Source organism: Coccomyxa subellipsoidea (genome assembly GCF_000258705.1).
Source record: "Coccomyxa subellipsoidea C-169, whole genome shotgun sequence".
Classification (NCBI taxonomy): domain Eukaryota; kingdom Viridiplantae; phylum Chlorophyta; class Trebouxiophyceae; family Coccomyxaceae; genus Coccomyxa; species Coccomyxa subellipsoidea.
The window spans coordinates 3160252-3177252 of record NW_005178042.1 but is presented as its reverse complement, the minus strand read 5'-3'; the positions used below and the strand labels follow the sequence as shown (position 1 = coordinate 3177252).

The window sequence follows — 17001 nt, the reverse complement described above, 5'->3', positions numbered from 1 at the left end:
CTAGTGAATTCACCGGGAGTAGCTCTGCAGCAGGTTTCCGAGGTGTAGGCCTCGTGCGACAGAAGCCTTTGGGCAAGGTGGCCAAGATCCACTTGATGCTCGTCTGCGACCAAAACTCAATCCTCAAACATTGCAAACGATAAACATGCGGCTAGGAACAAAGACACAATATTCTTCTAGCAAATTTTACCATTCAATAAATAGCCAATGAAACGCTGTTGTTACAAGGATGGCAAAATCCAGTCGCACATTCCGTAAACAAGATGTTTTTTATTCATACCATCCGATTGCACTTCCGCTCCGTGAAGCTTTGCATAATCGACCTTGCCTCTGGCTCGCGCAGCTCTTCTTCTACCTTGGTCCATCATGGGGCATGCCTTTACTGGACTGGATTGTCAAGTCTCATAGATTGGGGCGGGTACGTCTCCATGAGGCTTCCAACACGAGGTTCATATGTAAGTTATTATGGAGGAGGATCTATTGGTTTGCAGCAAAGTTTGCTGAGCAAACCGTTTCCTGATGTCTTAAGCTGAGCGGGCATTGATGAGTCATATAACAACTTGGCAGGACATGCACAGATATGCACATCAGTTACTGACTGCTCTGGCAAGATCTTCCTTCAATATTCGATCCAGCATAATCTTATGCGGCTCTGTTACTGAGCTATCGGAGCATTGACGCCCTGGAGTTCTTTCTCTGCTGGAAGATCGAAAGTACTTGCATTGCTCTGAACTTGCACAATGCAACTGTGGTAGAGTGGCCATTCGTTGGCTAGATTGTTGAAGTTATGCAATTTTATTACTCAAATCTAAAGCTAGCAGCTTTGGACACTTAAAACGGAATGGGACTCCTAGACAGTGGCCCATTCGACTTTGGGCAGGTGACCAACCAATATAAATACTTACTGCATTGCATCGGCACTTCTCGTCACTGTAGAGCTCTATAATGAGATTTTGAATGCAGGTGTCCACCCAAGAGGATGCCGACTTAGTGAACCTCGTGCTAGCAGCTGAGCAGAAAAATACAAGTGCGCTCTCTGCTTACGTCATTAATATCTGCTTAGTGCAAAAAGGCACCAATTCCAAAACTTGTGTGCACGATTCACTGAACGGTTTCCTCAGATTTCCGCTGCACAGGGGATACCAAACAGAGCAGAAGGGTGGGGCCTGGAGAGATTGTAAGCACAGGCAGCCCGCCATCCTCGCATGCAAGCAATCCTGGATTCGATCCCAACAGGCTTGCAGATCAGCAATCTAGCGCTGCACCATCCAGTCACCATCAGACCACATGCACAGTTCAAATTCAGCCGCGACAGCCCGAATGCAGCGGACATCTGAATGAGGGGAGAGGCCAGCCCAAATGGGATCAGCTGCAGGGAGGACCCAATGCGCAATCAGACGGTCCAGGTCACAGAGGGTATTTGCCTCCAGCAGAGAACAATGCAGCGCCAGCTGTTTTGGGCAAGAGGAAGCTGCCCAGTTCCTTCAGCGGGCAGCAGCCTGGGCAGCCTGCTGCGCTGAGCACGCTTCGGCCGCTCTGCTTGCCCAAGGTGACTCTCCCGCACCACTACTCGCTGAAGAAGCTGCTCCAATGATGTATAAGAGCATCGCCAATTGCCCTTCTTTCAATTTGTAAATAAGATGAGGGGATGGGGACACCTCGTCTGTGTGGCATGACCATGTATGGGGCTTGTGATCTTCAGTATATTTGAAAAAGAAAGTGGATTGGAAGTCTATAAAGAGTCCCATGTGTGGCAGGGCTGCATCACATATGCATCGCTGCCGGCAGAAGTGGAGCACCTGTGCCAGCTGGCGCTGTCCTGCGGCGTCGAAGCAGTCGGCTTTGATATTGAGTGGCGTGTCACCTACAGGCACGCCATTTGCCGCCCCACCAGTGATTCGTGTTCCTGAAAAGCAGGACTGCAATCTCACAGAGATCCGTGCTCTAGAAAAGCCATCCTCCTTGCAACAGTGGAAGCAGACTCAGGGAGAGTGGCGCAGTGTGAAAAGAGGGATGTCTGCAGGACGGGTGAGACGCCGCGGCCAGTGGCGGTGATTCAGTTGGCGCTGCGGCCGCCAGGCGGGGCCTACCGCGTGTTCCTGCTGCATGTGTACCATAGCGGCCTGACTCCCGCCCTGCTCACACTCCTGCGCAGCCCGGTGAGGCCTGGCCACCCCGGCCAGAAATGCTGCTTCCTAACCCTTTCTTTCAGATTTTAGCACTAGCATCATAGCGAGGTATTTTGAAGCAAAATTACACACTGCCGTGATACATGACAACCCACCGGCGCACATGCTGGCCTTCCTGGATGTAATAAGACCCACATCTCGATTGTTCTGCAGTCACTCCTGAGGGACAGCACAATGGCATGAGAACACATTTGTGGCTGTTGAATCAGGAATTGAAGAAGGCGGGCGTGGGGTGCTGCGGGGATGCGCAGAAGCTGATGAGGGACTTTAGCGTGGCATGTGAGGGGATGGTGGACCTGTCTGAGGAGGCGAACCTGCGCCTATGCGGCCCCAGCTCTGCCCGCCAGCCCGAGAAGTGGAGCCTCGCACGTGACTGCCTTACCCCTGCTATAAATCCCTCATAAACGGAGTTTAGCCCGAATGATTGTACTTGACCAGGATTCATCAGCTGCAAAGTCACTGCCGTTACCAATCCGCCTCTGCATGGTGCCTTGCATTCCTGACAATAGGGGTACATATCTGTTCATATTTATGATGGAAGCGACTGGAGTGGGCAGGGCTGGCAGCGGCGATGCTGAGCGCGGAGCTGCGCAAGGACCCGGGGGTGCGCACATGCAACTGGGAGACCTGGCCGCTGTCTCTGGAGCAGCAGCAGTACGCCGCCCTGGACGCCTACGCCTCCCTAATCCTCTACCAGGTGCCTCTTCATGTCTGCCTCTTCCACCCCACCTCCTTTCCTCTCCATTCTGCATCCCATCTTATCTACCCCTAAATGTCATTCAGCCCCTTCCTAAATCACCCTGGCAGTGCGCCACCCTCTCTGCTGGGCAGACCAGGAGTGAGCACAGGAATGTCCCTGTATCTGCTATATTTTCTCAGTTCATGATCTGCCCAAAAAGAGGGCATGGTGAGTACTTACAAGGAGCAACATCACTGACGTAGGGAGGAAAAAAATGATCATGATGTGTGCTCCTGCAGCGGATCACGGTGCTTCCCCTGCCGCAGCTACCGTCACAGCCCCAAGAGCCCGAGGGCGATGCGTCCGATGAGGAGCAGAGCCCCCTGGACGTCCCGGCAGCGCCGATTGTGGCGCACCTGCAGCCGGCCAAGATGGCCGTCTGGCGATTCTTCGTGGAGCAGGCGGGTCAATTATGCCTTAAGCAGTGAGCGGGTCACTTATGCATTGCTCCTGCGTACGAACTGGTTTCTGTTGCATGTGCGGTACTTCGTTGTGTGGTGACATAAAACCCCTTGCATTTGCACGACAGGGGGCGTCAATCCGCGCGATCGCGAGACAGCGCAATATCCAGCGCGACAGCGTGGAGGGGTACATCGCCGAGGCCATCACTGCCGGGGCCGCGTACGCGTGGCACCACGCGCATGTGCCGCGCGCCACCCTCGCCGCCGTGGCCGGCGCGGCCACCCGTTACCTCTGCCTGCCTGCCCAGAATCCGTGCCCACCTGCCCAGACTTCGTGCCCAGCTGCCCAGAATCCATGCCCGCCTGCCCAGATCTCCTGCTTGCCTGCCCGGAGTCAATGCCTGCCTGCCCAACAGCCCGGCCCCACCCATGCGATCTGCCCAGCCGCCCACCTGCCGGGGGCGCCTGCACTACAGGAGCGCAGCAGCTCTGGGCTGGCTGGGGCAAACGATGCAGGAGCCCTGGATGGGGCAAAAGATGCAGGAGCCCTGGCTGCTGCACGCCATGCGGGGCTGCAGCAGCACAGTCCGTGCGCCAGTGCATCAATACATGGAGATAGCGAGGCAGTGTTGGAAGGTGGACAAGCACGCATTGCCGGCCCTACCTCACAGCCGGGCTTGGTCGAGAGATTGTGCCAGTTGGGGCCATTGCAGGAGCCTGGCCAGGATCTGGTGGAGCAGCTGCAGGAACGTGGTGTAACAGTGAAGATGCTGAAGGAGCATTTACCAGAAAGTGTGAGATATGGCCAGATCAGGCTGTGCTTGGCCCACATTGGCCGGTTGGGCCTCCTACCACAGCTGCTGGCGGACGCAAACAACTCTTGAAAGCATTGGGTCTTGCGGTAGAGAATTCGTGCCATGCACCATGTTATTGGTTTTCGCAGGCTTGGGCAATGTTGGGTTGCGATTGTTGCCAGTGCACGTGCCACCCACGGGTGATTCAGTCACAAACAAGATATTTGTTGCGATGGAACAGATCAGGCCATGATAGAGTGTGCGCGGTACTGCATCTGAATCCATGATGTAATATTTATGTCTCGGACATCCAATGATTTGTCTCACCGTCTCATCGATCTCATTACAACTTGCACATAATCCAGACACATGCCATAAAGCAGGCAGGTAAAGAAGATGATACGGTATACAAGCAAAAGTGCGCACATGCATGCAAGGAGCGTAAGATATGAGTATGCAGATAACTTGCTCAGCTCAATCCGATAAATCACCGCAGCGATGGCAGTCCACCATTGCATGTCTTGTTTACTGCAGGCCATCGCTCACCTTGGACTGCCCAATTGGCAAACTCTGGAAGCATTTGGTACATTTCAGTCTCAGGTAAATATCAACACGATCAGTGCAGCTTGTGTACCACAACTCCAAGCGTGCAGTTCCAAAGCTTGATTGCACTCTGACAGGCAACATTGTTGTACACATCTGAGCCTGTCCCTCAAGTCAGAGTCAAACCAGTCTACAGTGCTAATGACTACACAGCTGCCCAGCTGGCCTACCACTGCAGAGTGGCTTCAAGATGCAATCTTGAATCAAGATGCAATGCTTATAATTGTTTGAATAAACAAGAAACATATATGCACCAAGCGCTGAGGCTCGAGAGCATATATGCGTGCCTTCAGACCTACATATTTTTCAGAAAGTAACAGAAAATAGCATTGCTGCAGCAGCACTTGACGTTGCACAGAAATTGCATTGTTTAAACGTGCCCTTTGGCTGAACTGTCGGTAACGCCTGAATGGATCCCCAAATACAATTACAGCATATCACAATTCTAATGCTGCTATCACCATCAGGAGCACTGTCTGCCCCTGCCCATGTCGGGCCAAGGGGATACTATATACAGCTGTTATATTCTGTATCCCCCTGGTGGGGCCTCAAAGGCGAGCTGCTTGACTGCAGAATCTCTCTGCAGAAACGGGTTGTTGGGACCAGACTTGAGAAGATTGTGACGCCTTGCCATGCTCACAGCAGGACCCAGCACTCTGGATAATATATATGCGAGTTTGGTGATCCAATTGAGGTCTTGCTGGGCCCAGTCCCAGCCAAATTAACCACCTTTTGAGCCGAAATGTGATCATATTAGAGCCAAAACAGCCCCTGTAGGTAATTGCAGCGGCGCTCGGCCAAGCTGGCCGTACCACAGGCCCTGTACCTTGAATGACACATGCATATTCGTTCATCTAATTGAGGTCCTGACGGCCCGGGGCCATTTCCTCACCAAATTCAATCACATTCCCGCCCATTTGTTTTTGATTTCAAACCGAAATAGCCCTTTTGGTGCTCAGCCGAGCTGGCCATACCACAGGCCCTGCACCTTGACCTGCTTGGGAACCTTGGCGCCCATATCAGTGTCTGACGGCTGCACCGACTCAAAGACACCAGCCACCTCCCCGGTGCCAGGATCCACCTGTGACAAAATTGACCATTATTTCACGCATGCTGCTCTGAGAGCCTGCCAGTGAAGATTGAACTTCGAACTTCATTTTTCGCCAATAATGCCAGCATTTTTTTCGCATTATATATTGAGAATGATAGCATGCAGTGCCCAACATACGGACAGAGCAAGCTGTTTGTGGGGTTTGTCAAAAGCTTGTTTGCATGTTTGCCAATTTCCGCTGCCCACATCCTTAGTGCACGGAGGCTACTTGTTCAGGGAATCCCGGCCGGAGTGGCAGCAGGAGCCCACCTGCTTTCAAGAAACATTATCCTGTGAAGAAGCTGACCCTTTGTCTCATGCACGACTTGCATGGTGCGCGGGGAGCCTAACGTTTGACTTGAACATTGCAGCATCACGGGGCTATCTCCTTGAGTGATCTGTATGCATGTGTAGTCACAGCACAGTATCCTGAGCTGCACTCTTTCAAGACTGCTGTCACAGTCTTGCAGCAGGGCTGTGTGTGCAAGGCATATGCTTGGTGCACCCCCAAGCAAAGACAGCTGGAGGATGCCATCAGGGGAGCAGATCAAGAAGGACATTCTTTCTTCTTTACTCACTCTGGTACCACGGTTGCTTCAAAAGTTGCATGCCGGACAGATGTGGGGATGAGCATCCTTTGTCTCCAAGAACGAAGATACAGCTAGACTAAATGCTCATCAGAAAGCGGACACACCTTGGCAACGCTGAAGACGACCTGGCCAATGCCAGAGTCGAATTTCTTCAGATTCTCACTCTCCAGCGCTTCGTCGTCCGCGCGAGTGTGCAGCGCATGGGCGGTGTCGTAGCCGGTCGAGCCGCCGCGCCCCTTGCGCAAAGCCACAGATAAAGTAAGCAGAATATTTTCCTGTCAGAAGACCTGTGACATCTTGGCAAGCGGGTTGGATTCTGCAGCTTAGCAGCAGATGTTCGCAGTCTTGGACTGGTGTTTCACAGGTCCTGCTTTTGTTGCTGCTGGGTCAATGCCCCATATTTGCCTGCGCCCGGCCATGCTTACTGGGAGGGGGGTGCATCGAATTATCACAAGAGCATGCATGTGTGTTTTATAGATGAAGACTGTTTAGTGGCGGGGGCGGTATAAACACTGAGCACCGTGCCCACGGTGACTGGGCCTTGCTTGGATCTGGCGATGCCATCGAGGGGTAGCCTTTACCTGCAGCTTGCCTGCAGACACACCTTGCCTCTGGCAGGAGAAGCATGTAGTCATAACAATAATGATATCAATAATCGTTTCGCACGTGATATCTGAGGTTATGTTGCCTTTGAATGGCTGTGGCAGGTGTGAAAGGGGCGTTCACCTTGGGGTCCAGGAAGGTGGAGCCGCGATAGGAGGGCACCCGGATCTGGCCGCCAAAGCTGCTGAGGTCCCCAGACGCCTCCAGCTCCTGCGCAGCAAGCAATGTCTGTCACTTGCAGCCTTTCTGTCAACCTTGACATGCGGCTTGGCTGCAGCTATTGCAAAGTGTCTGCAGACGCACCTTGCCTTTGGCACAAGTGGCATGTGAGAAGAGGAACTATAATATCCGAAAGTGTTGTGGTGTGGGCGTGCCTTGATGGTGAAGAGGAAGGGAACGCGCTCGCCGCCGGGCAGCTGCACAGTGATGGGGGCCAAATTCAGGGAGTAGGAGTCACTCTCCTTCAGCACAACTGCGCCGTTGGGGCCCACCTTCAGATCCGCCTCGATCTGAACAGCCACATGGGTTAATCTATTAGTCAGATGTGATACACTGCTGTTTGCTGCGCAAGGTGTGACAGGGGGTCCAAGAATTTTTCAAGCCAGCCCCTAAAAAGGGCAAGGGTCGCAAGTAAAGCAATGCTGAGATGATACGCTCTGCTTGACAACTATGTCTGGTTGCAGTTGCGAGAAACAGCCATGGATGGTCTATCTACGCAGAGATTTCTGCCTGGAGCCATGTCCGATGACTATTTTGTGCAGAGAAAATGTGCAGAGAAAACAGCACAAGCACTGATCATCCGTTCACAAGGAGTCACTTACATCGCTCAGGTTGGTGGTCTGACGGGTGAGCAGTTTGGTGTTAGACCACTGGGGGCCTGACCCCTTCGTCAGTCCTTCCTCCTGGACCTGTGCAATGCAGGTGTATGCACAGGTCAGGGAGAAACCAATCCCAGCTAAGAAAGACCTGATCACGCAGATCGGACAGATGCCAATACCGACACAAATTTCGCACAGATGCACACTTGAGCGCAGTCTCGTGCAAATCATAGAAAATTCAAGATGGATATGACCCACCTGTATCTTTGTGGGCTCCAAGCACAGGTTCTTCAGCTTATAGGTACCAGGCTTGAGGTCGGCCAGGTTGGTGGAGCCCTCCTCGATCAGCGGGCACACGGCGGCCAGGCCGGTACCTCTCACCTCGTTGTAGCTCATATTCTGCAGCTGGTCGTACGTGATGGCGCTCGCTGCCTGTCCACAGCACGCAAGACAGTCTAGGTTTCTTTCCTTTGGACGTTCGAAAGATCAGGTCTATTTCGGTCCTTTGATACATAGAAAATGTCTCGCAGAAACCCACTCCAGACGAAACTAGAGCGGCTGCTGCAATTGCAGCTGCCGTTTGAGCTGCAAGGAATGCTCCCGGCAGGAAGTCCGGTCCAGCAGGAGGACCGCGCTGGTTGGTCCTGCGAGGCACAGAAATCTTCCTCGAACGCCTGATGCGCAGACACAACACTTTTTGATGCATATCGTTCTGCTCCCTTTTTAGTTTGAGCTCTGGGAATGAATGGCATTTCGCCCACGCGTACGCAGCCGCGTTGCGCAGCGGAAGGATTGTAAATTACTCTTAGCGAGCGTCTTTGAATAATACGGAAACGGCCAGATGAATGAAACAGGTTGTAAGTGTTCTCTAGCTGGTGCCCAAACAAAAGTGTATACTGCAACCAATGTCTAGAAACGCGATACGGGATGCATCACCTCGGTGCACGCTGAACACCGACGGAAAATGTCGACGCGAGGGGAATGCTTGGAGATGATGCCAGGAGCGACATTTTCGTGCACTTGCTTGACTTTGAAGGGAAAATTGTCTCGACAGAGCGTGCAGGGCCGTACTGCGAATCACCACCTTTCTTGGATCCAGATTTGGGTTATCCCTTGCAGAAGAATCGCACAATCTGTTAGTCATCCCTTTGGATGGCAATGCAGGATTGGAGAGTGGAATTTGCGATGCATGTTCTCATCAGCATCGAAAGGTAGATTCCAGACACAGGGATTCATATTCCTTGCTTTGATCCTCGATATCTAGCTTCTGCAGAAAGAGAAGACAGCAGACTGTCGGCACCAGATGGCCTGCACTCTACCGACTCAGTGCCACTGTTCCAGCAGACAGAGTGCAAAGCCATTTACTGCGCGTAGAACCAGCCTGACATTCACATGCAGCTTCCAGCAACAGAGATGGCAGCTTTGTGCTCGCACAAGGAGGCGCCCATCCCCACAGAACCTAACGAGCAGGTGTGCTGTTGGCGGGGCACGAATTTTGATAGATGCTCTTTACCTCCAAAACTCAATCCTTCATTGATACCAATGGCAGGAATGCGGTCACTGGGACTGTTCCATGCCTCGATCATTGATGTCAACAACTTGATGGGCTCTTGTGATTAACTTGGTTTACAGCACTGAATAATTGCAAGGCAAACTTTGCGTCTAGGATTCCTCACGAGACTAAACTCATCCTGCAGAACGTGGCGATAAACCTCCCTGCTCAATTGCTTTGTCCTGCGCAGGTCTCCAGTGCAGACAAGGGGCCAGCGGTTGCGGGTTTTGGCCCTTGGAACAGAGGAGCTTGCTCAAGGGATCGACAAAGGATCGAGGGTTCGTGTGAAGGGGGAGCTCATCATCTACCACTCCCCTAAGCTTGGAGCAAGCTTCAATCTTGAGGGAAAGGAGGGAACTGTATTGGATGTGCGGGCCCAATCCCACTGCTATTGCCTATTGCCTATCCTTGTGGTCTGTCTTTGCAGAGATGACTGGATATTACTCTCATGTGTGATAAGGGCTTTTGCTGGTGCAGATTGTGCAGCAGTACAAGGGGGAAAAGTTGTCGGCAAATCTCCCATACAAGGTGGAATTCATGATTCCAGTGGAGGGCAGCAAGGATGTTAAGCTCATCGCCCATTTGGTACGGACAGTCGTTCTGTCATGAGCTCTGGATCCATTGATCACGTGTACTGCATGCCCTCGACGATGTTGCTCTGTTGTTAAAGATTGTCTTGCATGTGCAGGCATCCACAGAGATCGAGGCGGCTTAGAGGTCCCTATCTACCTCGGCTTCTGTCAAAGATGGTTGGAGACCGAGGAGCGCATTGCATTCAGCGAAGGTCCGAGGGGAGAGAGGAACTTATGCAGCTGTGTTTTTCAGTCAATTGGGCGTGGTGCATGGAATTCGGGATGCACATGAGTCAGAATCGCAGGCTCCGAAGTTAAACGTACTGTGCTGGAAAGGAGACGGTGCTGGAATTGCAGTGGACGCGGGTGACTCCGCATGGCATGCCAGATGCTGGTTGGGAAGAATGAAGAACGTGAAGTTGTTGGATGGAGAACTCACTTGGGGTGTGATGATTCCAAGTACCGGTACTATCAATACTCCGGACATGCATTGTTGGCATGTTGGCTGAAGCTGAAGCGCATCCAAATTGGATCGGATTGCACCAACTTGAAGTGTGTCCACTTGGCCATTCAGTCCACAAGTATCATCACCCAATGCTTCACCGCAGTCTGTAGCTGCCATGTATCATGCTGATCTGTTGCCTACATCAATTTGATCATGATGATCAGTTATCCTTTCTATTCTCTGTGTGTTTGCCAAAATTTTGCCAAATGTTTTCCAGTGGAAAGTTCTGATCTCTCCGCAACTTGCGCAACTTCGCTGAACCTTTCACAGACACAGTCTCCTGGCCGCCCACTATGATAGGCGCCCACGGTTGGGCTCCCCACGTGGCACTAGGCACGTTGTTCCCGCGGGTGCGATGTCAGCCTAGGCCTATCAGCTGTGACGGATATTCTATGAGTCATGATGGTCAAGACAAGCTTCCAGAGGTGATCAGTCATTAAATCAGCAAATCATCTGCACGCTGCAGCCACTGCCAGTGGCAGAGTCGCACCGTGACTGCTGGCAGCCGGCGCGCAGCCAGCGGGACAGAAGGGCACAGTTTTGTCACTCAGCGGAGGCTCCTAGCTTCCCCTGCCAGTGTGCCACGATCAGCCTGCTCCCCTTTCTGATCAGGAGTGCAGCGGTCCCCCCTTTGGTCCGCATGGGACATTTTCTGAATGGGAGAGAAAGATTTGGACCAAGTCCTGGGAAGCGCCAGATTTGGCTCCCCTCTCAGAAAATATCCCAGGGATCCTCAGATACTTCTCGAGTATCTCGGCATCAGAAAATCCCGCACTAAAGCTTCGACCCTGCACTTTTCACGCAGACAGCAAGAGTGCGTTCAGCAGCCCTTGGAGTAGTACGCGATCGGGAGGCGAAAGCTTGCACTTGTGAAGCCGTGACCAGGAGGCACTGGTGTCTTCCCAAAGGACCTCACAGGCACCTCCTCGTCGACGGTGTGGAACGCGGACGGGAGAGTTCGCGATATAGGGCTGGCATGAAGCCTGCGAAGGACATGATGTCCACAGTTTAAGGTTGGATTCTGTCTGAAGAAATTACGCGCTTTGGGACAACCCTCCAGTACTTAGCACGCAGCTTTTGCGGTCACATGCTTCCGTGCGCAGCAGTAGTTGTCCGACGTTCTTTCGGACCGCAATGGTCTGCCTTACTTTCGAACCGTCGGTGCCGCCGCCGAAACGCCGAGGCCGGCTGCAGCTGGCTGACCTTCCAGTGGATGGACTTAAAGAGTTACCTTCAGCAGTCCAGAGTGACAGTGACCGGTGGAAGCACATCGAGCCGAAGGCTGTGAACATATGGAAAGATTTCTTGCTAGTTGTGCTCGACAAGAACGCGTTAACGTGCGTCTTATCACCTTTTTCGTTGTGGTGCAGGTTTTGATTAATAGATGGAGTTCGATGGCACTGCTGTAATGGCACAGCAGAATAACCTTGAGCAAGGAAGGCATCTCAGGGTAATGTCAATAACCAATCTTTAAGACTGCGAGGACGGCAATGTCCACTGGTGAACGTTATTGAACAGTTGTGGGATTGTTGAATTGACACAGTGCAGCCCTTTCACTTTGTCTGTCATATGACAGGTTGGGCCTCCCTGCCAAACTAAGGACATCTGTAGTCCCAGCCTTGAAGACCTGGGGCAGGCGGCCTTCAGGCAAGCGGCTGCTCTCGCACACAAGCAGGCAGCCGCCAATTCTGGTACAGCACCGGCTCCTATTCGATTTCCCGTCTGCCTCTCCTACTTGCGGCTCGTAGGCTCATTCGCCTTATGATATATATTGGCACTGACGCAAGTCTTCAACCTGCAGGAGACGCCAGGCCGCGGCAGGGGACGGGAGAAGACAGCTTGAGTGCTGGGCGGCGCTTGGGCAGCGGCGGTGGGGCCACTGCCTCGCTGGCCCATGCAGATGAGCCCTCCAGGATGCTCAACAGCGACAGCGACCGCCCGGAACCCATCCGCCCACAGGTGTGCCACTCTGCCTGTGGTCTGTGCACCCCTTGCGAATAGACGTCTCTGCATTTTGCATCAGTGCTGCAGTTACTTCGGCATTTAATGAGAATGGCCTAAGGGCGTGGAAGGGTGATCAACATTGCATACGGCAGCCTGTACGGAACGGGGTATTCAAGCGCTTAAAACTGCTACTGCGTGTGTCGAGCGCAGGCGAAGTCGATCAGGGCGGGAGAGCCGGGCTCGGGCGGCACGGGGACGGCAGCGTCGGACTGGCGCCGCAACTCGCTGAGCGCCAAGAACTGCGAGGGCAGCGCGACGTCCGACGAGGACCACCCGCGCCTCGTGCCGCGCCGCGGGGCCGGCCCCGACCTGCGCAGCAGCGGGAGGGAGATTGACGAGTACCTCATGCGCCTGCTGCACGCCGGGTCCGTCACCGCCTCAGAGGCCGCCTTCTACCAGAACGAGGTCAGTCTTCCCTCTGTTCCATGGCAAGAAGCAGACTAAGGGAATGAGAAGACTGCATATGCACATCATGATTCCATGATGCAACTGTTGAGGAGTTTGAAGCCCATCACTGTTGCAGTGTTGTTCGTATGCTTCACCCCAAATATTCTAACTAGTCTTTGAATGGAACTTTGTACAGGTGCCCGATCAGCAAGCGCCCACGTCGTTGGCGTTCCCTGCCGGCTGGAACAATGCGCGGCCGTGGTTTGAGACGGCGGGGCAGCAGCAGGCGGCCGCGCGCGCCGGCGGCAGCGGCGGGAGTGGCAGCGGCGGTGCCGGCCAAGCTGGCGTGCGGCCGGCCATGCCACCGCCTGCGTTCCCTGCTCAGCCCTGGCAGGGCAGCCGTCTCGGTCCCCTCCCTCCCATGGGCCCCTTCCCGCCGTCAAACCCGCACCTCGATGACGTGCGCCCTTACACCCCTTACTTGCCCTGTGTTTCTTGGCAGAATGCACCAATGCTCTCTGTTGTGGTACGATAGCTGGTGGCGATGGAAGGGACATGGTGCATGCTGCTAGGACTCAGTCCTGTTGAGTATTGGTGGCTGGTGTCCTGTAGCAGACGGCTAAAAATTATTCTGTGTGATGAAACAGGCGACTCAGGTGCGCGGGGAGTCAAGCTGCGGCGGAGCAGTGAGTGAGGGTGGCATTGGGGAGGGCGTCAGCGCTGGAGAGTCGCAGCAGAAGTGGCCCAAGACGCTGAGCGCAGCGCCGCAGCAGCGGCAGCAGCAGCCGCAGGAGCCGGAACAGCCTTCCTCCGCGCGGTGGCTGCATGCGCGCATCGGGGAAGCCGGAATTGCCAAGCTTGGCGCAACCATGCTCTCCCAGCAGGATACCTTCCAGCAGCAGGTGCCATGCCCTCTCATATCACTCATCATGTGTTCCCATGGCAACGGGCATGTTGATGTGACGGTCATTCGAGCGAAGATTGGGAGGCGCTGACCTTTGGTGGATTGCTGTGCACAGGTGGCGGATCTGCACCGGCTAGTGAAGCGGCAGACGTCGCTGATGGAGGAGGCAGCAGCAGCGCAGGCGGCCGCGGCAGCGGTAGCGGCTGCCGCCGCCGGCGCACCAGGCAAGCGGCAGAAGCCGGGTGGCTGGCCGGGCGACAACCAGGACCCGCAGACGGTGTTGGTGAGCAGCCTGGGAGACGGCGGCAGCGGCAGCATGCCCAGCAGCAATGCCAATCTGTCTGGGGGCGCTGCGGCCACCAGTGACGAGGGCGCAGTGTCGCGCGAGACACTGCGCGTGACAGCGCTTGCGCAGCGCTCGCAGCAGCTGCGCAAAGGCAGCGCGACCGTGGCCCCGGCGCCGGCCGCCCGCGCGGCTGCGCACGACGGCAAGCCGCAGCGGCCGTCTCTGGACAGCAACGCCTCCGAGCAGCTGGACTTGGGCAGCATGCGTGGTGCGGCACCTGCCGGCATGTGCGGCGGCAGCAACGTCACCTGCCAGCAGCTGCAGGAGGCGGACGCTCGTCTGCGCTCGGCCTCCCTGGAGCTGTCGCAGCAGGGCGCCGCCGGGGGGCCCATCGATGGCGGGTCCCCCCTGGCGGCGGCCCTCAGCGGGGGGTCCCTTGTCAGGGCTGCGCTGCGCAGCCTTGAACAGCAGCAGCAGACGCCGCGGGCGGCGCAGGGGCTGTCCTCTCGGGCCTCGGGTGTCGACAGGTTCCTACAGCAGGGGAGCTTTGACGACGCCTCCATGCAGCAGCAGGCAGCGTTTGCGCAGCAGAGCTTCATGGCGGCTGCCGGGCAGCGCCAATTCCAAGACCAGCTTATGTTCTCTGCTGGGGCCCAGCAACCTGGTGCGCCCAATTGCAAATTCGTTTGTGGCTGTGGACTTATCTCATACTTTGCCATTCCGTGACTGCACCTCTGTCCTCTTCCATTGAATATGTTCTGCGCTGAACGATCGCCGGCGTTTTGTTCTTTGCTAAGGATGAGGGGATGTGACTAATGCAAGATTTGCCTGTTCAGGGTCGGCCTGGTATGGGGAGGCGATGATGCAGATGCAGCAGCAGAGCTGCATGGCTGCGTTCGACCCCCGGTTCTTTCCCTGGTTATACCAATCTAATATGTCCGCCATGAATGCTGGTGGCTTCAACGGCTTCAACCCAGCAGGTGCGCACTGCCCGTTCACATAATTACGATCAGTTCAGCACAACTTGTGCATGAGATTAATTACCGCACCTTACTGGCTGTCCAATTTACAGGGCGTGCTGCCAAGTTAATCATCTTATGTTATGTTGTTGCTTGCAGGCGGCATGTGGCTGCAAGCCATGATGCCCAGCATGCTTGGAATGAGATTCAACAACGGCGACTTCAACGTGCAGACAAATTCTGCCAAGCCCACCACGCAGGTATCCTCCTGGAAGTTTCCTGTGCTTCCTAAGATGGTTTAGGGTGGCGTCCGGTTGAGAAAAGTGGGATCTCTGTGCTCGGACAGTAGCATCCAAGAAAGCCATGTGGGCGTCAGCCCCAGCTGTTGTCATAGGACATGGACCGAGGAAAAGGGTGTGTGCACAGGGCGGCGGGATGTTTGACGGCCACAGCATGCACCAGGCAGCTCAGGAGAGGCAGCAACAGGATGGCAAGAGCGCTGCAAGCCAGGGCAGCGCTCGCGAGTCTTCTCACGGCGAATCCAATGCAGCGTCGTCCATGCAAGAGGATGGCACTGCATCGGCCGGAGACGAGGCCACAAGCTCCGTTGATAACCGGGTGTGCATTGTCTTCCTTTGCTTTTATGCTTCTCTCTGCATCATTGACTGGGCTATTAACAGTCAATCGTCATTATATCAATGTTGATGAATGAGTACCCCTTGCTGGCAGTTATTGGTCACATGGGTGTGGCTGAACAGTTTGGGGTGCATGCAGGGGAAGAAGCGGAAGCACTGAGAAGCAAAAAACACCTGGCAATTCCAAAAAACCTGGCAAGGTGGTGAATTTATTTTCCAGCACAATCTGATCAGGAGTACGCAGCAGCTTTGTCACAATTGGATGGCAGACTTGAGGATCTTTCTGGCTGGAGCGCAGCCTGTGCTGAAATTGTGGCTTCCATGCGGATGCTCAAAAAATTGTTGCGTGTGTCTTGATGGGAGTCCAATCTATCGGTACTCCATGCTTTCATTGTGGCTTCTCCATGAGAGTGGCAACTTTGGTGGTGGACAAAGAATTGTTTACAAGGATCAAGAGTTCGTGTCGCGCGTCACTTGTACTGTGATGCTGGGTGTGGTATGGTTGGTAAATTCACATGCACTCAGGTATCCATGATTGGGTGTGGTCAGACAGTCAGGAAAGGTCACACCGTGCTGGTGTTGGATTTCAGAATGCAACCTTTGAAGGGACCTCCGGCTAAAGCCGGCCATGGCCAAGATCAGGCTTGCTAGGCGTGCAAAGAATTTTTTATGGCAATGATGAGGGCATGTACCAGGGATTACAGCCCTTTTACAGCAATTCTTTGCATTTTCCCAGGCCCTGAGGCTGAGGGTATAAATTGATAAATGTATGTCGGAGGCTTCTCCTGATCAGGAAGATATTTCGTGCTTGCCAGGGACTGCCTGCGTTTGAGATTTCAGTGCATGGATGCGCATGCCAGGATCTTGTGTTCTAGGTTATGGGTTGCCATCTTGCTATGTCAGGATTTCTGTTCTTCTCTGTGTCTTGGAAATCGCGTTTACATGGCTTTGAGTTCTTGGCCGTTATCTTACGATACCAAGAAGAATGATGAGAGGTTCAGGAAACTTAAGCTTGCATGGATACAGAGTATGCGTATTGATCTGGACACTTGAAGCAGAGTGCGCCAGATTGCATTTTGCTTACACAAAAAGGTTGTAATATTTGGGAGCTATATTCACGTCGCCACTGACAAGGTGATTTGCATGCATGGTCCCTATCATGATAATATGTAAGTCTATCACTCTCACCCACTGCTGTGCAGCAGAGTACTGGATGCTACTGCTGGCATCAGAATAATAAGAAACACGCATGTTGACTGCTAAAATCTCTTTTCTGCATCTTTGCCATCTGAAAACGGCCTCTGCGAACACATGGAAGCTGAAGCGATGGAAACAACAGTCCTCACTACTGAATGCAAATCGTGCTACAC

General features: G+C 54.0%; 4 protein-coding genes across 4 annotated transcripts; 3 read left to right on the top strand and 1 right to left on the bottom strand.

Moving 5' to 3' along the window:
• Positions 1-1385: 1385 nt before the first annotated feature.
• COCSUDRAFT_39272 (ribonuclease H-like protein) lies at positions 1386-4213 on the top strand (the record flags this gene model as incomplete). The annotated part of the gene is made up of 8 exons (XM_005652157.1): positions 1386-1406; positions 1758-1900; positions 2024-2159; positions 2399-2558; positions 2747-2886; positions 3168-3320; positions 3458-3571; positions 4043-4213. The coding sequence occupies 8 exons, from the start codon at positions 1386-1388 to the stop codon at positions 4211-4213; spliced, it is 1038 nt and encodes a 345-aa protein (XP_005652214.1).
• A 1468-nt stretch (positions 4214-5681) lies between these two features.
• On the bottom strand, positions 5682-8274 carry COCSUDRAFT_11180 (33kDa oxygen evolving protein of photosystem II; the record flags this gene model as incomplete). Its single annotated transcript, XM_005652156.1, has 6 exons — positions 5682-5807; positions 6511-6642; positions 7133-7219; positions 7327-7518; positions 7831-7917; positions 8086-8274. Coding segments are annotated over 6 exons (813 nt in total), but the record flags the coding sequence as incomplete, so codon positions are not given.
• A 966-nt stretch (positions 8275-9240) lies between these two features.
• On the top strand, positions 9241-10094 carry COCSUDRAFT_55657 (hypothetical protein; the record flags this gene model as incomplete). Its single annotated transcript, XM_005652155.1, has 3 exons — positions 9241-9297; positions 9857-9964; positions 10068-10094. 3 exons carry the CDS (start codon positions 9241-9243, stop codon positions 10092-10094), a joined length of 192 nt encoding a protein of 63 aa, XP_005652212.1.
• A 1496-nt stretch (positions 10095-11590) lies between these two features.
• Positions 11591-15791, top strand: COCSUDRAFT_55656 (hypothetical protein; the record flags this gene model as incomplete). Its single annotated transcript, XM_005652154.1, has 11 exons — positions 11591-11740; positions 12033-12147; positions 12258-12415; positions 12611-12865; positions 13044-13307; positions 13495-13749; positions 13867-14701; positions 14874-15017; positions 15156-15256; positions 15423-15614; positions 15771-15791. 11 exons carry the CDS (start codon positions 11591-11593, stop codon positions 15789-15791), a joined length of 2490 nt encoding a protein of 829 aa, XP_005652211.1.
• Positions 15792-17001: the final 1210 nt, after the last annotated feature.